Here is a 27,230-nt window from a genome sequence, read left to right as displayed (position 1 = left end):
TTTTCGTATGAAGGGAAGCGCTGCAAACGCGAACGAAAAATGTTTAACGGAACCAAAAGTTACGCACGGCATAGCGGCAAGGGATCCCTTAAAGATAGGCTTGGTACTTCCAAGCCATTTCAGGCCACTCACGGTCAGTTTGGACTCTCAGAAGCCCTGCTTAGGATCCCGGAGATCGCCGTGGGTCACCCCAAATAGTTACGTGTATGTGGTGCTTTAGGGCTTTCCGAGCCCAATGTGGGACCCTCAGAAGCCAGTTTGGGCGGCGGGCGCTAAGAGACCAGGCCCAGGGTGAGCAGGGAGCCCTCAAATAGCAGTGTGAACCCTGGAGGTCTGTGTCGAATCCCTAAGGACCCAACATAGGGACATAAGAAACATGTGCTGGGACCCTCAGAGGCACACCTGAGTCGTGAACCCTAAACTGCCGGCTTGGGCTCAGCAAAATCTCTCGCCTCAAAAGCTCGGCTGAGCTATCAGAGGCCTAAGGTTCTTAGAATTTTTTTAAAATACCTATCCTCAAAGATCCGTGTGGCCCTTCAGAGGTCTACGCATGTGTAAGGTCCTCAAAGATCCCTGTATGGGCTCTCAGAGAATATGAACACCAGTGGGACTCTCAGAGGCCGGTTTTGGCCCTCTGAAGGCTTCTTAGAGCTCAGTGGAGCTCCTTCGGAGCCTGTGTGAAATGTAAGCAGTCATGAGCCCTGTGGCACTTGAACGGTACTTGAGTCTGTCGCAGACATTTGACGAGAGTTGAAAAAGGCCCGAAGATTTAGTGTCACGCTTTGAACGCAAATTTTGTATCAGCACTTCAAAACTTATGAAAATCAGCTATAAAATGTAATAAAGAACCAACTAGGAACATGAAATGAATCACAGTATTGACATTTCCGAGTCTGGAGTCGGCGTCTTGACGATGTTGGCGACTGCGAGCCCGACTCTGGCTTGAACGAGTCTGACCTCACAGGCATTATCAGAAAGGTACCCCCATTTTTTTCCCGATTCCAAAATCTCATCGGATCTGTATCGATCTCAGGGGGTGCCCGGTCCGAGGTTGGGGGGGGGGGCAAGCTGCCCCGCTTGCCCCCCCGTGGCGACGCTAATGTCCCCCCCTGGCCGTCCGCGTTATGAAAAAGATCCTGGCCTGACGAGAGTTTGCATCTGAAATGCAATTCACGGCTGACGTCTTACCGGGTAGGCTCACGAAGCCTCGTGTGCCGTCCTCACGTTGATCGCGGGATGGTTCGTGTGTATGCCGCTCAGCGCTCGCCGCGCCGGTGTCGTCTCCACGTGTCGCTGCCGCTGGGAGGGCGTCAGTCGGGAATCATCCCACGCCCGTCTGCCGTCGCTGCTGACGGCGCACTGCCGGGCGGCGGCGGCGGCGGCGGCGGCCTCTCAGCGGCCTCTCAGCGGCCGCCGACGGTCGACGGGCGTCGCGGCGGAGTCGGCTCGCCCGGCGAACCGGGACTGCAGTCAGCATTTGGCTCGTGAGCTGTTTGTGGTCAGCGGAAAAAGTCCAGGATTAATATTTTTGAATGAACGGCCGCTTCAACAGCTGCGGGAGGCCGTAAAAATAAAATGCCTACTGGGTTGATATCTGCGAAAAACCGCAACCCCCCCCCGGCCCGGCGCGGGTTAAGTTTATCAAATGTGATTGTAGGCTACAATCACATTTGATTGTAGCCTACAATTTGTGCTACAATTTGTAGCACAACTTGTAAAAGTGGCACAAACCTTGTTACGTTGAACACCTGATGTGAGGCGTAACAATAATAGCTGATGTCGAGTCTAATTGCCAATGGTGTTGGCATCAGCAGTCTGTATTTCGAATGGGGTTACCTAAAGAACTGGTGTTTTGAATTTTGAAATATGTTTTTGTGATAGTCCTGACTCCTGAGTGTTTTTGCGGTTTATATAGCCTTGGTTTGGAGCTTTTGGGCTTTGCCATCTGGCATGGATAGGGACTGACACAACTTTAGGGACGCTTCTCAATAACACTTTTGAAGCACAAGCATTTATATTATTTTCCCATCCCAAAGTTTGACTCCCAAATCACTGCCAATCATCATACACCAGATGACTTCCTTCGGTTCACATGCGCGGTTCAAACAGTTGCATTTACAGAGTACTAGATGAGATGCGCACGGCTTCAACAGACTGGACGTTCTTTCTGTGCATCTGGATAAACACAACAGCTGAGGTAAGCACTTGTGACCAAAAATGTATCCAGAGGCTATGATAGATTGGCCGCAAATGACGTCAGAATGACGTCGTGTTCTGCCATTTTCGACCCAAAAAATGGTTTCGCGAGAAAAACCGTCAAGCCTTTAGCTTTAAAGACACAGAAAAATGTTCAAGACATAAAAGGTGTAGAATTGACAGGGCTGTAAAACTGATATCTCGGATTTTATAAAAAAAAATTGAATTTTGACCCCCAAAATGAAAAAGTAATTTTTGGATATAATAGCCAAAAAATCACAAAATTCTTTCGGATTTCGAAAAAAAAAAACAGGAATATATATAATAGAACTTACCGTCTTCTATTCACATACCAAATTTTAGATCGATGCCTCTTTGTGGCCAAGTTATATCGAAAAAACTTCAAAAATGATGACGTCAAACTTTCAAACTCAACTTTTAGCCATTCCAAGATTCTTACAGACAAGGTTGGGACGCCAGTCACGTGACATTTTCTTTCAATTGGCACCCCATGCGAAACTTTTCCCAACCCCGTGTAGCGCTCGGACGAAAAGGAATAACCTTGGTGTCGGCGCCGTGGGCGCCGTAGACATTTAGGATAGATGGCATTGCATTTAGGCAATATTTATGTGGCATTAGAGTATGTTGATGTGGCTCCAGAACAAGTAAAATTAACTAATATTTTGGGGGAAAACCGTGTAAAAAGCCTACAATAGGTAAGACGCCCCATGCTGATGTATTGTATTTTGTATTTTATTGTACACTGATACTGTACTGATACTGATACTGATGCTGACGCCCTTATTTATAACACAATTGTGTCCTTGCTTTTATTAACAAAAATGCTGGCGCAAGTTTGAATAGCGCAATTCAAATTATCATTGGGATGATTTAGTAGCCAACCACGTTTTTTGCCATTTCTTCAACAAATATCTGTCATAAAAATGACACTGATTCACTGCTCAGTTGTCTTTTGGATCTGAGTAGCATCAGTAAACAAGACTAGTTTATTGTTCTCCAAAAGCTGAAGCAGTTCAAAATGACTTTGATGCTTAGGGGAGAGCGGGGCCAGTTGAAACACGGGGTCAGATGAAACATGGCTTTATTTTCAACAGTATGCAACATTTGACGTTGCCGACACCACTGCGGATCCGCGCTCGACCACTTCCTTTGTCAACGGCGTTTGGGCGGCAAACGGAAGGTAATTTTGATTTGACACTTGTTTTTGTGTTTTTGAGGGGCGTTTGGGAGAAATCGTTTTGATGAATATTTTGTGATATCTCGTATACCTTTGTTTGCTGAAAGAAGAACTCCTGACTCCGGAATAACACCTTATTTGGCCCTTCATTCAGCATGATGCCGTCCCTCCAGCTCGTTTGACATGTGCTTTACAGCGCGTGCGAGATGGCGGGAGCGGATGGGGTCAATTGAAACGCTTCTCTGAGGGTCAGTTGAAACAGGGCCACAGGCCGTTTCAATGGACCCCGGTGACCTTTGCAATGGTTATTGTTCAGGGGCTGTAAACATTAAAGGAAATAGTCCACCTTTGAAATGAGCTTTTAAACTGAAATAGTAGTTTAATAGAGCTCAATTTTTGACCCCTTTTTCTCCAGCCTTTTGCTTGAAAGCACACTATAGCCTGAGATATTTCTCATTTTTCTCATCCGCCCATTTTACCATAGCCTATGTACTTTACGTTACCTATTAGGTATGAGGAACTTTGCACTTTTAGCTTTCCAACGACCTATTGAATGTAGCATTTGGATAAGTAAACCGGACAAAATATCTCCTTAAGAAAGTGGCCTTAAAGAGGAAAACATCCCATTGTTAAGGATAGGTGAAATTGACCCCATGGGCTGGTTCAATTGACCCTCGCATCGGGGTCATTTGAAACGGGCGTACATAGAGCTGTTTTATAAGCATGCGTTTGGCAGCAAAATATGTTTGAAACATAATTTTACGTATCTTAAAATAAAGCCAAAAGAGCATATTTTTTCATGGCATTGTGCATTTTCTGATATGACATCTAGATCTCGCTGTACATGTCAATATATAAAAAGTGGTTCAACTGGCCCCGCTCTCCCCTACCGATCTATTAGATGATACAAGCATTATAAAATTCACTAAATGCCCTGGCTTCGAGTTTCTCAGGTGTCCATACTACAGTGGCGCGGGAACCGGGGGGGGGCTAGGGGGGGCTGAGCCCCTCCAACTTTTCGGCTGGGGGGGCTGGTAATGTATTTGAGCCCCCCCCCAGCTGGAAGAATCGAAATCGGAAATCTACCAACACAATTTCATAGATTCATACATAGGCGCGGGAACCGGGAGAGAGGGCACTGAGGGAAGCTTGCCCTCACAACTCTGGGGCCGTGGGGGCGGTGCCTCACAACTTTGCATGAGGCCAGGAACCGTTGGGGCAGCTTGGCCTCCCCAAATTAGGGGTTGTGAGTCACAAAGGAAGAAAGCATGAGAGTGAAAAATCTACCTATTTTACTGACTCGGCAACTCATTTGGCAGCTTAAAACCTTTATTCCAGGTTGCCAAAACGGTAGTTTCTTCACTCAGCTGAGACGGAATACCACATTTTTTTTCAAATATTTTTTCTTTTTTTTCGTTGAAAAGGCCAAGGTCTGATAAGTGGCCTAAAACCGATGAGAAAACTAGATTTGGGGGTACCCTAGGTTGATCTCTATGATGGTTCAGCCCCCCTAGTCTGGAAGAAGTTCCCGCGCCACTGCCATACTATTTCATATGTAAAAAATGGCTCACATTGTAGACGTGGCTTTATTGTGATGCATTGCTGCTGATTGGGAGTAAGTAAGTACGTACCTTATACCTTGTACTATTGGTCTCAAGATAAGGGCCCAGTCGACCTGCAGTTTTGATGTGGTGAATACCCTTGCCCTCGCCACAGCTCGGGCTGAGTGTACCCCTCCTTCCACTCAGCGGCCCAGCGCCACCCCCACTCGAGTTGTGGCAAGGGCGAGGGTATTCACCACATCCATACTTAAGGTCGCCTGGGCCCTTATCTTGAGACCAATAGTACCTCGTAGGATACGAGTTTCTTAAAACCAACGTTACACACATTCGACGCTACAGGCATGTATTACATGTATATATCCCATATCATACATATACAAATGCAATCATCCGCGATACAGGTAACTCCGCACGAACCTCGCTCCCAACACCGACTATAGCCTACATCAACGGAAACAGGAGCTTCTGCTTAAGCCACACAGAAACTTAACGAGCACCAACGCAGACTGCCCCGGCCCGCGACCCAGCACCGGGTCGCGGGTCGGCCACCTTGCGGCGAATGTGGTAACTACGGTTTCTTAAAACCAACGTTACACACATTCGACGCTACAGGCATGTATTACATGTATATATCCCATATCATACATATACAAATGCAATCACATAGAGAGACCCATAACCGCCGGTGCCCTGTACATACGGCTCACTCGAACATTCGCTGCGTGAAAGACGGAGCTATGCTGTTGTGTACATAATGGTCGAGGAAAACGGATCGCGTTTTCCACCTTCCAAGTCGCTGCACGTCATCTGCATCGAATCCTAGCTCAACTGCCCGAGTAGCACCAGTGGGCCGAAAATCTTTCGGAGTGTGGCCTTTCGCCAACCCGAATTTCTCCGCTAAGTGTATAGCATCTTGCAGGATAGAAGCCACTGTACTCGCTGACACTGCCTGAAACGGCCGAACTAAAGTGAGGAAAACAGGCTTCGATGCCGGACAGCGACACGACTCGGTCCGAGCTAAATAAACACGCAGAGCCGCCACCGGATCTACCGACTCCACAGGGTTAGGAGGCAGCGTTACCCGAAATCCTGTCCTCTGAGCGTCATTTTTGATGCCGAGAAAAGTCACATCTAGCCTACCATCTGACCTGAACTGAATCTGATCCATCGTCAGCACAAATCTTTCCATCACGCCTGAGCCCGCATGGAAGCCCATCGCCAGCGGAGCGATATCTGATGGCCGTAACATCAATGCGATTGCCAGCAAGGTAATAGTTTTCAGGCGCAGTAATTTCACCGACAGTGAATCGTTCCCGGGCCATGACTCAAACAAACGGACAAAGGCAGAGATATCCATGACAGAGGACCGTGCAATGGGCCTGCGTGTACCACTTTTCACAATAGCTTGGGACAGTCGCGCTATCAATGAATCCTGGATGGGACTCATTGCCTCACATGCCTCGTACATAGCAGCCAGAGCAGCAGAAATACAACGGAGGGTTGAATGCGGTCGATCAGACCTACCACACTGAGTCACCAGGAAGTCAGCCACTATTGCTGAATCTGACTGGGGAAAATCGACACCTCGTTCCGCACAAAAGTCTCTGAAAAGGTTGATGTACCGATTGTAATTATCCAGCGTCGATTTTGCGAGGCAAAGCGTGAACTGACCTCGTGCCGCCGGCGACCAGCCCTTAGCCTCTAACCTGGCTCTCCACAGATCCGCCAGGCGAACAGCGTCCACCGCGTGTTGCGGTGTGGTTCTATCTGCTGGTACGGCAGCAGAGGCAGACAGCACCGAGCAGGGGGGTGTCACTACTTTGCTTCGCCATAGGTCCAGTACTGATGTCATTGGTTTCGGACCCGGTGACGTCAGTGCTGGCTACATCCGGGAACTTCTTGCACTTGGTTCTCATTAGAGGTGGCCATATTGTTTTGTCCCGTGACGACACATTTGCGTCACGGAGTCCGAAACTGGCTGTAAACAAATCGCTCAGTGTCGCTACCTCCTATATATGGCCTTGGCACCGAGTCACTGGCGGTAGCCGGAGCGGCGGGCAGATGCTGAGACGCCGCAGCCGATCCAGCCACGGCTGTCCCGGCCACAGAGGCGCGATCAGCGTGGCCGTGGCCCGCTGCGCCTCCACTACATCCAACACTCTGGGAACCATCCGAAACGGCGGGTTCACGAAGTTGTTGTGCTCGTGCCAGTCTCTCTGTCCCAGCGCATCGACCCCTGACGTAGCGGGGTCCCTGAATCTGCTGTTGTAGACTGGCAGCTGCGCCGTTGACAGCGACGCGAACCGGTCCACAGTGTGCGGGCCGAATATGCTCTCCAACTGCTGGAACACGGCAGAATGCAGTGTCCACTCGTGTCGCAATGGAACGCGGGATAGGGCATCGGGACACACATTTAAACAACCTGCAATGTGGTGAGCGACTAACATCAGCTGATACTTGAAGGCAAACGACCAAATGTTCTGCGCAATTGCGTCCAGCCGACTATCGGATGAACCCAGTTTGTTAATAAGCGCTACCACTGTTACATTGTCCGACAGGATCTCGAGTGATTTCCCAAAAAGCGAATCGCGAAACGACAGCAGCGCTAGATAGACTGCCAATAATTCCCGAAAATTGGACGACTCCGAGCTCACCTCCGGACCCCAGCAGCCTGAAGCGGCCTGTTCGACCGGCGCCGAAAGGGTGGCGCCCCAGCCCGTCTCCGACGCGTCGGTGGAGAGCTGCAAGTCGCAGGTAGCCGGCGGCACCAGCTGCCGCCCGTTCCACCCGTCCAGTGACGTAATCCACCACGCCAAATCCTCCCTGGCCTCGGGCGACCAGGCCATGGCCTCGTCCCACGAACGCCTAGAATTCAGAAGCCGGTAAACATTACGAAGCTTGAGTTTTGCGGGAAAAACCGCCGCCATCATACTGATGCATCTGCCAGCAATACGGGCAAGCAGACGTGCCGACACAGTGGGACGTTTCAACATTCTAGAAATGTCCTGCTTCAACTTGGCGACCTTATGTTTAGGTACTGTGATGCTTGGCGGATTGCCAGATGACGCACAATGGACAACGAACCCCAAATAGGTCACTGAAGCCGAAGGAATCAAACATGACTTTTGTCGGTTCACACACAGCCCCAGTGATTGTAATGTTTGCATGAACACTTCTACATCATTTTCTATGCTACTGTGCGTTGATGTGAGCAAAAAATCATCTACATAAGCCATGACCGAAAGCCGTTTTACACCACGCAGATATTCTATCACAGCACGGATACATTTGTGAAAGAAGTACGGACTTCCAACCCAGCCAAACGGTAAGAAACACCATACATACCAACTTCCCTCGTATTGGAAACCGAGGTAAGTACGAAAATCCGCGTGAATCGGAAAGTGATAAAACCCATCTTTTAAGTCAACAGTAACAGCAAGATCAGCGTCTCTCACAATTTCGGGTAACACAGATACTCCTTCAGACGAAAACCGGGGCACGTCACAGTGGGCATTCACATAACGCAGGTCACAAATAAGACGAAACCTTGAATTACTCTTAGGTACAACTTTTAACGGAGATACACAATGCGGGATGACATCCACTTTCTGAATAACACCCCTTTCCTCAAGACACGACAGTTCCTCACGCACGAATTTTGTCTCCTCCCGAGTGAAAAGCGGATTGTTAAAAATACGGCGAATTGGCACTTCACGCAATTGTATAGGAACACCATGTTCAATCCAATCAAGAACCGTTTCAGACGCACCAATGTCCTCCCATGCGTCCCTTGCCAGTGGCATACTCACAGTCACGGGTCCCTCTATTCAGCGAATGCCCCCGGGCCGTCACCGGCCGGCGGACGAGCGGCCAGGTCGCGCGGCCCAGCTGAGACCGCTCCGAAACGCCCGCGGCCGAGCCGCCAGTCGGCCGAGCCGGCGCCGCCTCCAGCCGGACTGTACCGGCCGGCCGGGCTCGGGAACTCCTGGCGCCAGCTCCCACGGCCCCACATTGGAGCTCTCGGCCACGAGCCACCTCGGCCGCGGAATCTGTCAGCGGCACTGACCTGGCGGCGCGCTCCGGAGATAGAGACAGCCCGCTGGAGATTTTCCAGCGCTCCAGGCGAGAACGACGCTGGGTTGTTCTGGAGCGTCTGGAACAACTTCGTCGTTCCGTCGTCAAACTGATTCGCCACGAGAAGGTTGGTATACTCTTCTTGCAAAAATCTGAGCTGCGCAAGCGCAATTGTCGTGACGTCAGCGATGACCGACTCTGAATTGGCGCTTGAACACTGAGACAGTATCTTTAAAGTTGTCTCCTGAAATCTGGCACAACGCTGAATAGTTTGGAACTTCGGCCAGTCGTTCCGTCCTACCCCAGTTCTCGAATCTCCTACGACTAGGTCGGCAGGCAGCTTGATTTTGGCCACTTTATCTCGGATTGATTTAAAATCCGCTTGCAGGTCCCTTGAAGACCCCAGTTCGAACTCACCGGGAGTTGCGTCTTGAGCCTGTGAATGGCCGTCTTCTACGACTAGCCGACGACCGGCGCTGTCGTATGATAGCTGCTGGCTAATAGCTGCCACTGCCTCTTCCAGCTTAGCAAACCTTGCCGAGAGGTTGCTGACCACTTCCTTGACTTCCTTGACTTCCGTCTCCATGAGGAGAGACACCGCCTCGAATACCGGCGGGTCGGTCGGAAGCACCCGGACCGTGCGGAGCACCAACGCAGACTGCCCCGGCCCGCGACCCAGCACCGGGTCGCGGGTCGGCCACCTTGCGGCGAATGTGGTAACTACGGTTGCGAAGTCTTCTTCACCTGTCTTGCTTGCTCTTTGATTGAATTTCTCTATCTTCTAGATCATCTGTGATACTGCTGATGCAATAAAATCCTAGTAATGTTGCTCAACAAGATAATGAATGTAGGGATGTATGCACTCTGTTTGCTGTTTTGGTACAAATGCCTCTCTGGTCAATGAAAGCAGGGGTTTTCTTTGCAGTTTGTTAATTTATTGTGCAAGGCAATTTTACTTCCAAATGCCAAAGCTTTTTTTTAAAATGGTACTCAATCCCACGCTATTTTCCGAGGGCCATGTTACTGAATACTGACTAACCTAAATACTTGACTAGTAAGGCTCAAAACAATATTTAATGCATTATCTATGCAAACCAGACTCCACCAAGTTACAACCAAAGTGGGGCATCTTACCATACCTGTAATGTAAAATGTCCCATATCAGTTGAAAGTGTACTTAGATATGTCAGGATGACAACTTGTGGTAAGCGAGTACCTGTGCCATTTATTGATTACTGGGCTGCAGATGTACAGTGCGCAGACGAACATTGAAAACGGCGAGCCGTCGAGCGTGGGGAACGAAGCCAGCGGCCACGTATTATGCTAAGTACTTTCCAACTACACCACTCAAGTTATTTGGTTAGGTCATAATGATAAAATGCAATTCATATCAGAGCAAACTCCAGGCGTAGTTTATATAGATGTTAAGCATAACCAGGGCTGCGGAGTCGATGGATTTTCGGCGACTCCGACTCCGACTCCGACTCCGGCTTTGAAAAACCAGCTCCGACTCCGACTCCGACTCCGGGCAGAATTGTCGACTCCGACCGACTCCAACTCCCGACTCCGACTCCGCAGACCTAGAAGGGCTGCGGAGTCGACAGATTTTCGGTGACTCCGACTCCGACTCCGGCTCGGGTTTCTAAAATCGACTCCGACTCCGACTCCGACTCCGGTCACAACTGTCGACTCCGACCGACTCAGACTCCGACTCCGCAGCCCTGAGCATAACTCGTTTTTTTATTTGACACCCTTTAATAGTACAGCATGTGGTACAGCATGTGTACAGCATGTAGTACAGCATCAACAAAGCAAACCAGACTTGGCAGACTGGAGAACAAATTAGGCTCAACGAGGATTCGCCTCGTGACCGATTACAGAAATAACCATTGAAAGAAACCTGGCTATCAAAGCGATATCGTGTGGAAACGTTGGAGTCGGCCCGCCCGGAATCTCGGCTCCCCGCCGAGGACGCAGGGCGACTCCCGGCAGCTCTTGTACCAACGCCAAGCGAGGTCGGAGCCAGTCGCGAAGTGGGCGCGCCGTCGGACAAGATGAGGGCCCGCGCACACCGTTTGGACGACGGCCGATAACCTGCCACAGGGGGGAGGGGGGGGGGGGTCGTACATGTATGTTAGTGAGTGGTGAAGAAAAGAGCAGAAATGAATAACGTGTACTCTTAACAATTGATCACAAATGTACTCACTATGATGAGCCATCAAGAGCCATACGAAAGCGTCACGCCGACGTTCACATTCCGGAAATGAGTATACCCAAAGCGAAATACATTTGCAACTACACATGCGTTATACACGTCATATAAAAAGTAACATTATCAGCTCCAGATCGACTCACCCCCGTCATCTCGCAGCTTGGCATCTGCGACACCAGCTCCGGGTGGGCTGCAGTACGGCCAGGTACAGCGGCGTGCGACCGTCACGGCAGGGCGGCCGCCAGCTCCGGGTGGGCTGCAGTACGGCCAGGTACAGCGGCGTGCGACCGTCACGGCAGGTCACTGACCGTCACTGAGCAGTTGCGTTGCCAAGTATACGCGCGCTGCCTGTCTGCTTTGGAGGCCTGCGAAAGAAAAGAAACCTTGCTTAGCAGGGTCGGCTGTATGGATTGTTGTCAGTGTGCAGCCAAATAACGTTGATATAACTGACGCCGGTCATGGAACCTTATTGCTCAAAAACCTACTTTTAATCATCATAACGTAAGCAAATAGTTGTTAACACGCGCCCTGCTGGCGGGGGGGGGGGGAGTTCAAACAGCCTCAGCGTTTTAGTTCGTTTCTTTTTTGCGAATATATGAAATGCTTTTGACTTCGCATTTGCTCCGCGAAGTCAAAAGCATTATTGGTATTATAGTAACCTTCAAGCCGTTACCGTCACCTTCAAGGTATGTAGACACGATACCCGGCATCCTACGCAGAATTGAAGGGTGGGGGACACGATGGGACCTTCGGAATTCCTCAGATATGGGAAACATATATATGTTAATCCATAGATAACATGATTCGTGTTATGTATGGTTTATCACTCACCGGACTACCGTCTTTCTACATTCAACCCGGCCGAGGGGGTTGAAGGAACTCACCTCACCATTTCGGCGATAATTCAATTAGAATTTCACGGTAAAAAGGCCAAACTGTACGCCGTTACAAGGTAGAGTGATTGGTAGGTATCCACTTTTCAGGTCTAAGGTAACTGATGACCTTTGAGGTCAAGTCCAATGCTCCAGTTTATGATTCTGATCTATGCTAACTTCGTCAAAAATTGTCGCAGAGCTGTGATGTTGCCGTTGGTACCATCATGTTTGATATGATGAAGTGTGTCGATAGATATAAAGTGTGCTTGGGAAAGGTCACCCTTAGGGTGCTGCCCTGAGGACTGAAAGCTAGGTCACAGTCGCTCAGGTAAAAAAGTGGCTGTTTGTGGTCATGTCGCAAATTGTTCGGTTCGGCGCGTCTTTCTGAGTTCATTGATGGCTTCTTTGACTCCCTAGCTCAAAATGATCAAGAGTTATTGACAAAACTCTCCATGATCTCAACAGCCCTGGTGACGTCGTATAAGACGTCATGATGGGTTCTGAACACAAAACCTTGCAGGGACTGCGTGAAATTACTAACAGAGGCCCTCAAACGCCAGTGTGGGGACCTCAGAGATCGACTGTATGGGGCCTCTACCGATAAAATGTGGCTCCTGAAGTCAGACATACCGGACCAACATCGATTGGGACCCTCAAAGGACGGTACGAGCCACCAAAAAGGGTCAGTCTTGGCTGGGCCTCAGAAATCACGTGATGAAAAAACACTTACATGCACGTGCAGAGGTGGGAGTTTCCTGCCCACGGTGAACTCGGGAGTGGAGACGACCTTCACCGTCTCCTCCAGCAGATCGGCATCAACCACCGGCTCGCCTCGGTCATCTCCCCGAGAAAGGTGCAGGCCATCGTCCAGAATATGGTTGCGGAGGTTCTTCATGCAGTGCGGGACGTCCGCGAAGAACCACACTCGTCTGTGAAGAGCAGCGAATTCAGAGTATATTGTAAGGTTGTAAGGATTGTTTAGGTTTTGAGCTGGTATTGACTTTGACTTTGTTGACGGTTGACTTGGCAGCACTTAAACAAACTTATATGGGCAACAGGAACAGGATTCAATGGCACAGGATCTTACCGGTCAGGATGAGCAGGATTGATGATGCCAGTCCGGCCGTCGAAAGAAACGCCGAGCTCCCGCCAGAGCCCGACGTTTTTCGATCCCATATCGGAAACCACCGCCCTGACAGGAAATCCCATCTCCTCCAGGGACGTGATGAGTTTAAGGAGGAGCTCCGAGGATACGGCGGTGTCAAAGTCGACGTAGACCGGTTGTTTCCACGATCCGCAGATGGATCGAACCTTGAGAGGAAAAGGATTTTAAGAAGGGTTCATAGCACGTTAGGACGACTTATCAAACGGGAAGGCACTTGGAGTCTGGAGACCGCAATGGAGGTTCATAATATCCTTTTAAGTAATTGTGATAAAATCAGGAAGCCTAATGGGATAAACAAGCATTGAATTAATGGTAGTTGGCACCAGGGCTGCGGAGTCGATGGATTTTCGGCGACTCCGACTCCGACTCCGGCTTTCAAAAACCAGCTCCGACTCCGACTCCGACTCCGGGCAGAATTGTCGACTCCGACCGACTCTAACTCCCGACTCGGACTCCGCAGACCTTGCAGGGCTGCGGAGTCGACATATTTTCGGTGACTCCGACTCCGACTCCGGCTCAGGTTTCTAAAATCGACTCCGACTCCGACTCCGGTCACAACTGTCGACTCCGACCGACTCCGACTCCGACTCCGACTCCGACTCCGCAGCCCTGGTTGGCACCACTACATAATACTTAGTAGCAACATAATGAGTATTGTGATACATCTGAGATATGATGAAATGATTGAAGTCATGAATTTCCATTTCAGACTGACTAAGGATCATCTAAACTTGATGCAATTTCGAAACTGACAAACGTAAGACAATATGTGCATGAACATGAGAGGAATTTAATCATTTGAAGCTCATTTAATGTTAAGCTGATTGGATTAAATTATTAGCATTCAATTTGACCTTCACCTTAGCATTACCATTATTAAATTATTCTAGTTTACAAGTGATAAGTATGAGGCTAGTTACAACAACAAGATTACCTTCTCTTGAAGTCATTCCAAGCAAATAGGGTTGGACCAGCTTCTTTCTTGCCATTCCTAAAATGACAAGAGCACACTCTTGAATGCTCATTGGGCTTTGCATCTTGTCTCCTGTGAAAAAGCAAAGCAATAAAGTTGGTTCTATTAGCAGAAAATTAATCAGACAGCATGGCCCTGCTTCACGGCAAGCCGTAGTTAACTACTCACCACAGCTGGGCACTGGTGCTCATTTTCAAAAGAATTTAGAAATGTCAGTGAAATATCTAAACAATTTTGCCAGCATTTCCATTTGGACAGAATTTTGTCAGCATTTCCATTTGAACCTGAATGTGGGTAGCAGCGTGCAGTGAAACAGAGCCCTGCTCAGCAATGCTAAGCAAAGGGTGGAAACAAACAGTTGAAAATGAAAAGACAAACAAGCTAGAGCAGCATCTCCACACCAGCAGACTTCCTACATCAACCAATCTACAAATACACACCAGCAAGCACCAAGCAAAACCAGCAATTTTTACAACCAAATGTACCTACCTAGAAATTTGGGTAGGTACAAGTGGAGCAGACGTCACACGAAGGTTTTCCAGCTAAGGAGAGGCGCTATACCCGGAGATGCTTCTTTCTAACCTAAACACCGGTGGTGTTGGCGCCTTCACCCACTGTTCTGGAGGCACCACCGAGATCCGAACTCGGGATCTCCTGTTTACCGGAAAACAAACATAACCTAACCTACAAACCTACAGCGCCTATCTTTGGTTGGAAGGCCTTTGCGTGACGTCTGCTCTACTAATGCCAAAATTTGTACTTTTGGTATGATTAACTGCAACAAAAGGTGCTTACTCTCTTGCTGATCCTGCTGAGCCTCCCGGCTCCCATACAGTCATACTGATACATTGTTTGCAATTGTACCATTTGTGAAACAAAGAAATGTGCCGACTGAAAAATATGGATACAAAGAATTGCAGGGACAAACATTTTCCCGACAAGTAATTGCGCGATGAAGAAATAGGTAGGACCATAGGTACTTAAAAAGATTTGTCCTGAAATCACCTAGAAGTTACCCAAGCACGTACTTAGCAAAATGGTGTGAGCCTGTGAGGGTTGCATATCTAAAAAGTCATAAAAGCAGCAATATCACGATAATAAACAAAAGGAGATATCACAATGTCGCATAACGAACCTCATCAGTGTAGTCCATTTCTTCAACTCCCCCTCGTCCTGGGGCAATCGGAAGAAGGAGCACTTGGACTGGGACCTGGCGCTGGAATGACTGCATTGAGGCACAAAACAAAAAGGCATATTTGCTCCTTAGACAGGGGCGGCGGATTCGGGGGGCAGGGGGGGCAGCTGCCCCCCTGCGAGAATGGTGGGGGGCAAAAGTATCTTTTTGCCCCCCCCCCCATAATTTGCGATGAAAACTGAATCATGTAGGATGCAATCCTGACGTTATATTTTCGGATTATTCATAATTGCAAATTTCATGTTTTTTTTACAAGCCGCCTAGCGTCAAATGAAAGTATTCCTTCAAAATACCTACATTTTTGGATTTGGTAGCTGATAAAGTGGTAGCAGTGCTAAGTAGCGAAAGTGACGACGCCGTCACATTTATTGCGCGCTCAGGTATCTTGTCGCCGAGTTTCTTATTCTGAGAGGTTGAGGTGTGTGTGTAGTGATATGGCCTTGGTGTAGTGTTTGATAACTGGGCGGCACTGGGCAGGTTACGCTTAACGCTTTATCTAGTTGGTAATTTCAATTAATTGTAGTATGATGGCTGTAGGGTTAGCAGGGGACCTGAGTCAACAAAAGCGCAGAGGGTCTGCGTCTGTGACGAATTGAGCACCTATGGCAGAACAGTGCTTTTCTCTGCTTGTTTGAAATGTGTGCTTCATGCACACATGAAGGCGAAGCACACATTCATGCTGGGGTGAAGGGGCAATTTATGCTTGAACAGTGAATTAAACTAATTGTAAATATTTACCTGTGGCATCATTGTCATCCCTGGCCGATCTTAGGTATCCCATGTTAATTGCGAGTTTTTGTGTGTTTTGTATATATCAATTGCTATTGATTTTGAGACTTGTTTAGCTGATGTTTGGCAAATATATAATCAACCGATTTTCAATAGTTTGTATATGATTATTGTCTACCAAAATGGTTAGATAATTACAGTGTAAAAACCTTTCTCGCCTTTCCCCAGAACGGAACAGAGCAATCTACTCTTGATTATCTAAGACATGGCGAAGAGAAAGGCTCAAATGAGCCTTGTGAGCATGTTTGGTAAAATCCAAAGAAGGTATGTATCTATTGGTTTGGCGATTTTGATATGTACCATGCTGTTTAAGTGATCGGAATGGCATTATTTTGATTTTTGTAATCAATTGATAAATACATGTCAGTTCAGCCACTTTGATAACAATAAAGCATTAACATTCTAATTAAATTGTGAGTTCATCAATTATTTTGTGTCAGTTACTTCTTATTTATAGTGTCATTTCATGTGATTTCATTTCTGCTTCTGTTCTTGTGCTGCCTTTAAAAAGCTCCATGTTTTGTCTATATTCCCTGGTGCTGCTACTATTTCACAGTACCTGCGGGTAGCATATTAATGAGTTATGTTCTTTTTGTTCCCATTGTTCAGTGTTCACTTTCATTTAGGTTTACATCATTGTTTTGTTTTTTATAGCTTTGACCAAATATGTCAAGACTCTGAATCATGATACTCGAGTAGCTTTGTATTTTCTTTCATTTAATTACAACTTCACAATTGAGCATTTTATCTCAAAGCTGATATAAACCAAAGGAAAGAAGGTTATATGAAAATTGAAACCCTTTAATTGGATGACTTTCTATATTCAAACTCCAATATGTCTATGTCACACAACGAGTTAATCATTAATAACTTTTTCCATCACTACATGCATTCCAGAAGTGACACTAGCCAGAGTTCAACGCCTTCTGATCCTGTGAACGCTCCTGAGAGCACTGCTCCTCCTGATCCTGTGACTGTGCACGCTCCTGAGAGCACTGCACCTCCTGGCCCTGTGACTGTGGACGCTCCTGAGAGCACTGCACCTCCTGGTCCTGTGACTGTGGACGCTCCTGAGAGCACTGCACCTTCTGATGCTGTGCACCTCCTTGAGGGCAGAAACTCAGGTATGTTTATCAGGTTTTATTCATTAGGTTTGGTGACTGCAAGTTTCAAAACACGTGAATTTCCGGCGATGAGTTAAAACAAAAGTTATGTGCATTGTACAGAAGAATATCTCTCTCTCTCTCTCTCTCTCTCTCTCTCTCTCTCTCTCTCTCTCTCTCTCTCTCTCTCTCTCTCTCTCTCTCTCTCTCTCTCTCTCTCTCTCTCTCTCTCTCTCTCTCTCTCTCTCTCTCTCTCTCTCCCCTCCCCTCCCTCTTTCTCCCTCCATTATTTCACAAGTACTTTTTCCTAAACTTACAAGAAGGTGCTTATATGTTCCAAAATAGCTGTTTTGCGTCGTTCTGATGTTCTTACCGCGTTCTATTACCGTACTGTTCTGGAAATGTTAGAACTGAAATCCGGTAATTGAACACGCATCGTAATAATTTGGCTAGATTTAGAAACACTTCCATGCGAGGTATCTGACGCCGAAAACTAGTGCTGAGCATGTCGTTAAATCAATTTCAATCCTTCCCAGATCCTCATCAGCCTACGCAGCTGTCCTTTCCGGAGACCAACGGCCGGAAGTTTCGAAGTGATTGGTATAGGGAGTATCCTTTCCTCTCTTACAACGTGGGGAGTGACTCAGTGACTTGCCACACATGCTGCCGTGCGCTACGGCTGAAGCTGATGCAGCGACCCGACTTTAAAGAGACAGCTTTTCTGGATGGATTCTCGAACTCCAAGTCCGCACAGCATCTTCAGGCCCATGAGAAGCTGACTCTTTCATGTGGTCTTCCTGTGGATAAGCGCATCGCCCAAGCCACAGAAGCAGAACAGAAGAAGAATCGGGAGCTCTTCACAGAGATCATTTGCACCATTCGTGGCCTGGCGCGCTCGGGCTCAGCTCTCCGGGGCCACGACAACGTAAGTGGTCGACTGATGACAATGTTGGACGAGCGGTCTGTCACGAGCCCCGAAATAAAGGCATGGCTCGACAAGAAGAACAACTTCCTTTCCCATGAATGCCAAGATGAAATCATCCGGATCATGGCTTCGATGCTGCTCTGTGAGGTGCTAGAGGAGGCCAGGAGATCAATGTTCTATGGCGTGATTGCAGACGGCACGACAGATCTGTCCACCAAAGAACAGTCTAGTATCTGTGTCCGCTACGCCACTGAAGAGCTGCTTGTGAAAGAGGCCTTCCTTGGGCTCTATGAGGTCCCAGGATCCACAGCTGCCGAGCTCTATGAAGCATTGAAGGACGCCCTAGTGCGTACGATGTATGGTACTGACAAGCTAAGAGGCCATTGTTTCGATGGAGCCTCGAACATGTCCGGAAAAGTAAGTGGTGTCCAGCAGAGGCTCGTCGAAGACCAGCCTCGTTCAGTGTTCGTACACTGTGCGAATCACTCCCTGGATCTTGCCCTTGTGGAAGAGGCCAAGAAAATCTCCCAGGTAGCGGATGCGTTGAATACGGTCAGAGATGTTGTGGGGATTCTGAAGACAACTAAGAGGAAACATTGGTTTGAAGAGCATCTCCGAGAACTAAACGTGAGCGAGGAAAATGACGAAGGTGTAATGCAGCAAGCGCCGCGAAAGCTTCTATCACTGTGCCCCACTAGATGGACTGTCAGGTGCCAAGCAGTGTCACGATTCCTGGACGAGTACGACGCGATCATCTTAACACTTGAAGACGTCGCAGCCGATGCATCTGCATCGCCTGATGTTCGATACCGGGTGAGGGGTCATCTCTAACACCTCCACCACTACGAGACGGTGTTCGCCCTTATGCTATGCGAGCGCATATTCCGTCCCTGCGAGCTCTTCGCAAAGGCACTGCAGCGCCCAGGGGTGAACTCTGGAGAAGTCCGTCGAGGAGCAGCCATGCTTCTCGAAACGCTCCGCACGCTTCGTGAGGCTGGCTTCGACCAGCTCTGGACAGACTGTGACCAGAAGATTAAGTCGCTGGATGCACCGATCGACCCGCCAAAGGAGCCCCGCGCAAGCCGACCACCGAAGCGACTGGAACACTGTACGAACGCAGCGCCCCCCGCAGCTCTCAGCGCCAAGGCCTCGATCAGGCGAGCTTTCATGGAAGCCATGGACCTGATATCGAGCGAGATAAGACGCCGCTTCGATCAGCCTGGTCTTGAGCGCTTGGAAAAAATGGAGGACCTGCTGCTCGGGAAAGAAAAAGATGTATCCTCTGCACGAGTCAAAGAAATAATGGCAGCTGTGGGTGACCGTAACGAGGACGGGTCTGCTGGTGACATCGATCCAGACGCTCTTGCTGCACAGCTGAGTGTGATGCGTCAGTGTAGTGCCATTGATTTTCCAGTCGCATCAATCAGTGAACTTGTCGGCATCATCGTGGAACAGGGCCTCGTGTGTCGCCAGATGCTATCTGAAGTGCTCCGTTTGGCGACTCGAATTCTGGTAGTCCCGATGAGCGGAGCGTCATCCGAGCGTTCTTTTAGCGCCCTGAGTCGCATTAAGACGCCACTGCGGTCCACTATGAGTCAGGCCAGGCTGTCCAATCTGGTCGTCCTTGCCACGCACAGTGACCGCGCCAGAAAGCTGGATCCGAAGGCTATCCTTCGTGAGTTCGTATCGAATCACCCGAAGAAGCGCCAAACAGTGTTCGGAAGAGTGTGAGTTGGATTTGGTGCGTGCTCTGTGCTAGAGTTCTGCACGGCTGCAATTTTCCCCAGCCTAGCCGCCCCGCAGCCGTGGCTCCACAGCCACAGCCGCCCACAGCCGTGGCTCCACAGCCACAGCCGCCCACAGCCGTGGCAAACTGTGGGCAGCCAGCCGTCAGCCGGCCGTGGATACTTTCAATGAAATGCAACCAAATAGTATATAATAAGTTGTTTTTAGTTGAAACATATAGCCAAAAGCACATTGCAATGGGCTATAGATTCTCAAGCTCATGAAGCATCATAGGTTAAGTGGTTGTGTATCTGGCTTTAGGCCGAAGGCCTGAAGCCTGATGCGCATCGCATGCCTACACAAGCTGTGGTATCGCGAATTGTCCCCCTCCGCCCGGGAGCTGGCGACGCCACTGGCGGCGCCGGCACGCAGACGCGGCGGCTCGAGAGAGTCGGTCGAGTCGGTCTGGCGCGCGTGTCGGGTGCGGTCGTGCGCCGTGTGCGCCGTGTGCGGTGGTCTCGCGTCGCGGTCAGCACAGACTAGTGTTCGTGTATGAGCCCAGATTGCCTCAGCAATAAACTTGTCTCCACGAGCCAGCCTGTGTGAGGCAGTCGGAGTGGAGACGTAATACCTGGCGACAAGGAACTCGAACTCGTTGCGGAGGCCGTGGTTGGGCCGTGGGCGACTCCGAACGCTGTGCTGTGCAGTTGTGGACCGCGTGTAGACTGCGACGGAGCCGCGGAGACTGGTAAGCGGCAGTAAACTACGTGTCCTGCGACTGACGGGGGCGTGGGCTTGTGTTGAGTCCCCCCTGTGTTCAGCGCTGTCCGAGTTTTTGGGTCTCGGCGGCCATTTTCGGACGGGTGCGCTGGTCGAGTGCGCAGGCGCGTGGTCACGTGTCTCGGTGACGTCGCGGTCACGTGACTCCCCCGGAGTGGAAAGCGCGGGAAACGCAGCGGCGGTGCCAGGGACGGGCGGCAGGGAGCCCGAGTCAGCTGTGTGCTGACTGCTGAGTGACCTTGGCCGGCGCCAGCTGACGGTTCAGTCGCGCGGCGGCGGCCGCGGCGTGAGGAGGCTTGAGGGGACCACGAGTGGACGTCAACGGGGGACAGGATGGCGGCGGCTGGACTGAGTCTGCCGGCGGTGGGGCCGTACCAGCCGGGGACGGATTTTCCTCGATGGCTCAACAGCGTGGATCTGTACATGGCGGCCCTGGACGTCACTGGGGACGAGAGGAAGACGGCGATTCTGTTGCACCTGCTCGGACCCGAAGTGCAGGAGGTGTACGGCACGCTCCCGGAGCCGACAACTGGAGTGACCGGCTGCTATGCGACGTGTGTAGCTAAACTCCGAAGCTACCTGGCGCCGCAGCGCAACGTCATCGCTGATCGACTCGCGTTTCAGCGGTTGCGCATGGTGGAAGGCGAGCTGTTTGACGCGTTCCTGTCCCGTCTGCGCCTCGCGGCAGCTCGGTGCCAGTTCCCGCCCGAGCAGGCCAGCGCGGCCCTGCGGGACCAGGCCATCGCGGGCTGCACGCCTCGCCTGCAAGAGCGAGTGCTGCAGCGGGCCGTGGAGGCGCAGGAGCCGCTCAGCCTCCAAGACGTCGTCAACATAGTCCACAATGTGGAGCGGACCGACCGCCTGCTCCGTGAGGTGCGGCAGGACGGCCAGCTGGCCGTACGGTTCTCCAGTAAAAGTCTTGTTGGTTTTGCTTTTTCGGACATATCTGGTCCTATGTAATGTTCAAATGCATAAGTCTCAACCCGAATTATGTGTATGCACATTTACCACGAGACTGTGAAATGGCATCGTTGTATGCCAAATACTTTCCGAGATATTCACCAGAAACCTCATTTTCTGCCGTTTGGGGTATTCTGGCCGCAATCTTCCTGGGATCGCCTATGACATCAGTAGAGCCATCTAACGACAGGAGCGCGGAAACACAGAATCATGAATGAATCGAGCGCGTAGTAAACGGTGTATGAAAGGGAGACTCGGCAGAGGCTATCCGGGTGGCCGGCGCGCGGCGCGCCCTTAGGCATCGGCCGACCCTTCGGACCGCGTGGGGTCAGAGGTCGCGCTCGGGAAGTCTCGGCTCTGGGTTTTAGCGCTGTGCAGTCAGGAAGGGAGGATAGGATAGCGCTAGCCCGACTGACTAGTATCTCGGCTGATTCGTGGGGGTGGAAGGGAGCACAGAACGGGATGGTGGCTAGTGGTGGATGATGGGATGGTGGTTAGGTTAGTGCGTACTGCGTAGAACGTAGCTGAACATGCATTGTTTTTTCATAGCAAACAACATGCAGCATAATGGGCGGGATTATGCCAGAACTCATACAAAAAGGAAATAATAGACGCGTTTACATAGGGTTTGTTGCAAGCTTATATCTCCGTCCGTGATGTTGCAAAAGATGCCAATGGTGCTTGACAATTTACAAAATGATCCCCTCTAAATATTTGAAAACCACTGCATCGAAATTATCGCCAAATTAACGAGCTAAAGCCTCGTCAAAAATGCTATGTAAACCGGTTTAGTATTTGGGCTGAGGGAGTGGATGAGTGCCGTGACAAAGCATGACGATGCTGCCAAAATCGGGATGCTTTTTTGTCCCCATTTTTTTCACCCCTAACATGCAGCGCTTGATCCGAGCTTAGAGGTCCCCGACTGACCTTAGACCTTAAAACCGCACTCGTCCGGTGCGCCACCTTTTCTTCAGGGGCGCTCTTCTTGGTTGTATCTGTTCTTACCAATTACTAAAACAAATCGAATGTTTAGTAAAAAAGGCATACCTCAAACACAGTTTTATTCACACCCGCTCGTGTGCATACTCGTTTTGACCTATACCTTCTCGCATCATAATATATCACTTCAGTGCTTAACCCTCAACGGAATTTTGGGTTTTCTGCATATACCCCGGCCGAGGGAGATGGGCATTACGACCCCTCTCCGTCTTTTTGCCCCTAGTTGAGCTAGCGCCTTGCGGATAAAACTGAGCGCGTGCGTCGTATGAGATGCAGCAACTGGTACCCGAGTTGAATGTCTCAGGTCAGCCGATAAACTCTGAGGTCAGTATAAGTGCTCCAAATCGCGGGATCGGTTTTTGGTAAACAACCACCATAAGTGGTTACAGAGCCAAGATAATGGCACCATCGAGTTTTGCATGCTCAAGCGCGTCAAATAGTATACGCTTTGTTTTTGTTGAAGTCAATTTAGGGTGTTCACATCAGGTCATGGTCAGGGCAGAGCCACTCAGGCCACGAAGCTGGCCCAAGGTCATATCGCTTCTTAGATTCGGTAGGTCCTTACAAGTCCACTGGTGGCTTCCCGACTCGCTAGCTCAATTTGATCGGGACTTTTTGGTGAAGACTCCTGTGACCTTAGTGACGTCATCAATAAAGTTGCCTAACTTTAAGAATGGAAAAGTGAATGCTGGCCGCTGGGGCTTGCAAAGATTGTATAAAATTGCGAATTAATGCGCTTGAGACAGCTTTAGATGGCTCCCGGCGCCAAAATAACAGCTTTCATATTTCCCAATTGATTAATTTAATCGTGAGGTTGCGTGACCGACCTGACTTCAGGTGACTCTTGAGAAAAATACGAGATAGCTACACACAAGTTGTGAGGCCTCTGGGAGATAGTACTAGATCATATAAGCTTCATTCCCCGTTGAAAAGTCCCCTGGCACGAAGGGTGCTGCAACGTCGCGACATTTTGGGACCTTACAGAGGTTCACTTTTTACGTCATTGGTCAACGGCCTGACCTTAACCTTCGCACTTGTAGGAGGGTGTCGAACAGACCTCCTACCCTCAGTTTTTTCGCAAATAACTCGCGCAAAAAGCGACTGATTGCGACGAAACTTCCAGTACCATCGAGTTAATCAATATTACGCCTACTACCCTATAATTTGTATGACCCTGACTCAAAAGACCTTTGACTTGTGACCTGTTTTCCGAGACCATGTTTGGCCGGAGTCGCGTTTTGGCGTATTTCGAGAAGAGCGCGTTTTATTGTCTTTTTGTGGCTTTAAGCGATCAAACATGTGAAAGGATGTTGATCCCATGGATTCTAGTGGGTATCAAGGTCACGTGAAGGTCAGTCAGGTCACTGACCTTTGATGACCTTTGTTCACTCTTTCGAGTTCTACATGTTTCTAGGGTAGATTTTGGAGTTGATTTCGCATTTAGAAACCGTTTGAACATTTAAGAAGTAGTTTTGGTTCCCTCGTAACATGTGACCTGACCTGACCTGACCCGACCTGGCCTAAATGCACGAAAACATCATCTGTGATCAAAACTAACTTGAAATTCGTGATCAGCACCCCGCAAAACCTTATAACAGCTTCACTTTACGAAGCTCTAACACTGGTCCCGATTCCCCGACTTTTGAGTTATATTGACATGTCAACCAATGACCTAGGACCTTAAAATTGGGCATCATCGGCCTCCTCTCGTCACGGGCGACACGCTCTTTTTCCGCGAAGCTCTAGCTCGATCAGGGGCTGAACGGCAAAGGGGTCCAACGGACCCTCCTCCCCCCTTTACGATAGACGCTGGCAAAACACCAATATGGGTGAGGGTGAAAATACAGCTGCTGTCATAAAAATTCAGCTTGAATCAAAGGTCAGGCATGCCAAATTTCAGCTCTCGCAGCTATCAACAAAAATAAACATGTGGAGGCGGCACCCGCCTCCCCGCCCCTACCCCCCCCCCCCCCCTCCTCTCGGCCACTGCCAGCGAGGTTTTAAGCGTATCATACGCGTTACAAAGCGCTACAAAGCGTTACACGCGTTACAAAGCATCATATCAAAATGACACACCCCAGCAGCCATATGCACTCAACAAAAACTTATTACCCACGCTAGTCTATCGGCACCATAACACATGGTCGAGACTGTCGTCAGCCACGGACACGCACTCGACCAGCCCTCTGAGCCCGTTGACTGCGGGTGACCTTGACATGTCAAGCCTGATTGGCGGCCGGCCGCTGTCGTGCGGTCGTTACACGCGGAGGGGAGGGAGACACAAAGCTCTACGTTATAGCTGACCTCTGACCTTTCCCTGCGCCCTGGTCACTGACCCCGCCCCATGTCGCTGGGCGGTGGCATGGCGGTGGAAACCGGTTCTAGCCTCTACACATGCCACCATTCTAACGCTCCCCTCCCCACGCTACTACGCGGCGTGGAGTACGCTCGTGCGTAACTGGGCGGAGCAAGGGGTCACGCGATACAGGGGCGGAACTGGTTGCCCTCCCGCTCGCCGAGCGACCAACGACTAATACCCTGGAGAACCGTACCTCAGGAGGAGCAGCAGGTGCAGGCGCTCGGACAACCCAGCCGAGGGGAGCAGCGCTGTTTCCTGTGTGGCGAGCTGGGCCACTGGAGGGACCACTGTCCCAGCGCGCAGTCGCAGCAGGCCGGCGCGCGGCCCCGGCAGGCCGGTGCGCGGCCACGGCGGGCCGGCGCGCCGCGCTGCTACCGGTGTGGAGAGCGCGGACACCTGCAACGGGACTGCAGCAAACGACGGGCTGTCAAGTTGATCCAGGACAGCGACCAGGCCGACTGGCAGGTCTGCGCCGTGCATCTGGCGGCAGGAGCGGCGCAGAAGAGCGGATTCTTCCGACAGCCCGGCTCAGCAAACGGCGGTCGGCTGGACAGCCGACGCGGCGGACCGCGCCGGAGGGGCGGAACGCGCCGGTGCTTCAGGTGCGGCGACTCAGGGCACTTGAAGCGTGACTGCCTCGGATGCGGTCAGGTGACGTCTGTGGACGCCGTGACGTCCGTGGCGCAGCGGAGGACACAGCGTCAGGACCGGCTGCCACTGGTCACGGTGACAGTCAACGGCCGGCCAACAGAGATGATGGCAGACACCGGGTCGCCAGTCTCGATCGTGGCGGACGGCACCATCCCGGGGCTGAAGCTGCGACCATCAACGGTGCAGCTGCGCTCGTTTACGGGCCAGACGGTGCCGGTCCGCGGCGAGGCGACCGTAGAGGCGGAGTTCGGCGGCCAGCGGAGGCGGCTGAATGTCGTAGTCAACGACCGACTCGGACACCAACCGCTGATAGGACGGGACTGGTTGCGCGACATGCGCCTCGACTGGCGGTCGCTGCTTCAGGGCAGCGAGGACCGTGAAGTGAGCGGCGCCGACGGAGTCAGAGGGCGCCGTGACACTAAAGGAGCCGGTGGGCGCCGGGATGCTGATGCTGCAGGAGCCGGCGGGCGCCAGGACGCCGATGGAGCCGGCGGACGCCGGGATGCCGATGGAGCCGGTGGGCGCCGGGGCGCCGGCGGAGGGAGCGGACACCGGTACGCCGGCGGGAGCAGCGGGCGCCGGGACGTCGGCGGAGGCGGCGGTGCCGGGCGGCCCGTCGGAGACGCTCGTGCCAGAAGCTTCGGTGGCGGAGACGGGATCGGCAGTGTCAGAGCGGCGACCGTAGGCGACGTCCGACGAGCAGGGTTCAGCGACGGGTACACCGGCGGCGGCGCCAAACGGCCCGTCGGCGATGATCGCGCTGATGGCCGCGGTGACGGCGGCCGCGCCGGCAGTGCCAGTGACCTCATCGGAGGGTGCACCAGTGGCGTTGACCTCAGTGGAGGTCGTGTCGGTGCCGGTGACAGCGGAGGTGACCTCAGTGGTGCACTCGGTGACAGCGGCGGCGACGTCAGCCACGCCGATAACCTCGGTGACGGTCAGGCCGGTGACCCCAGCGGGGGCGACGGTCAGGCGAGTGACCTGGGAGGGGCCGGCTGCGCCGGTGGCCTCAGTGGTGCCCTGGGTGACCGCGGTGGCGGCGGCGATAGCGACGCCGGTGACCCCGGCGGCGGCGGCGGCGGCTGCGCCGGTGAGGTCAGTGCAGTGGGGCCTTTTGAACGTGAGCGCGGCGCGCACACGGGGCGCTCCGCAGTGCCGTTCCGCCCGGCGTCGGAGGCGCCCGGGGCGGCTTATCGGCGTCTGATCGCCGATATTTGAAATGTGATTAGATCTGTGATTGTGATTGTGATTGAAAGGTGATTGTTTCACGTAAAGGGGTGAGGTAACCCTGAAGACGCGCGCCTAAACAAATGATGCTTTGTGCTCATGCCATTGTTTCGTGCGCCTGGGAATATGTTCGTTTAAAGGGCGGCAGGGTGTGGTATCGCGAATTGTCCCCCTCCGCCCGGGAGCTGGCGACGCCACTGGCGGCGCCGGCACGCAGACGCGGCGGCTCGACAGAGTCGGTCTGGCGCGCGTGTCGGGTGCG

At 51.2% G+C, this 27,230-nt stretch overlaps 1 protein-coding gene and 1 long non-coding RNA gene across 4 annotated transcripts; both read right to left on the bottom strand.

Annotated features, from left to right (window-relative positions):
- Window positions 1-5,323: 5,323 nt before the first annotated feature.
- On the bottom strand, window positions 5,324-9,696 carry LOC122394089. Of its 3 annotated transcripts, none has more exons than XM_043390671.1 (3): window positions 8,766-9,696; window positions 7,611-7,821; window positions 5,324-7,298 (listed from the first exon to the last, which is right to left on the bottom strand). In XM_043390671.1, the coding sequence occupies exons 2-3, from the start codon at window positions 7,800-7,802 to the stop codon at window positions 6,966-6,968; spliced, it is 525 nt and encodes a 174-aa protein (XP_043246606.1). In that variant the 5' UTR covers window positions 7,803-7,821; window positions 8,766-9,696; the 3' UTR covers window positions 5,324-6,965. The 3 variants fall into 3 exon arrangements, with proteins under 3 accessions (XP_043246606.1, XP_043246604.1, XP_043246605.1); XM_043390669.1 differs by having other exon boundaries at window positions 8,766-9,667; XM_043390670.1 differs by lacking the exon at window positions 8,766-9,696 and having other exon boundaries at window positions 7,611-8,728.
- Window positions 9,697-10,657: 961 nt separating this feature from the next.
- Window positions 10,658-13,041, bottom strand: LOC122394088. The gene is made up of 3 exons (XR_006258798.1): window positions 12,848-13,041; window positions 11,386-11,607; window positions 10,658-11,124 (listed from the first exon to the last, which is right to left on the bottom strand). It is a non-coding gene; the product is annotated as an uncharacterized LOC122394088 (long non-coding RNA).
- Between the last annotated feature and the right edge of the window lie 14,189 nt (window positions 13,042-27,230).

Source organism: Amphibalanus amphitrite, unplaced genomic scaffold (genome assembly GCF_019059575.1).
Source record: "Amphibalanus amphitrite isolate SeventyFive unplaced genomic scaffold, NRLGWU_Aamphi_draft 000572F_arrow, whole genome shotgun sequence".
Classification (NCBI taxonomy): Eukaryota; Metazoa; Arthropoda; class Thecostraca; order Balanomorpha; family Balanidae; genus Amphibalanus; species Amphibalanus amphitrite.
Note: the sequence above shows the minus strand (reverse complement) of the source record. Positions and strands in the feature narration are given on the sequence as shown.

Bases quoted from the DNA above. Each gene is read 5' to 3' on its own strand.
- LOC122394089 (XM_043390669.1), bottom strand. From the start codon at position 6,808: ATGACATCAGTACTGGACCTATGGCGAAGCAAAGTAGTGACACCCCCC.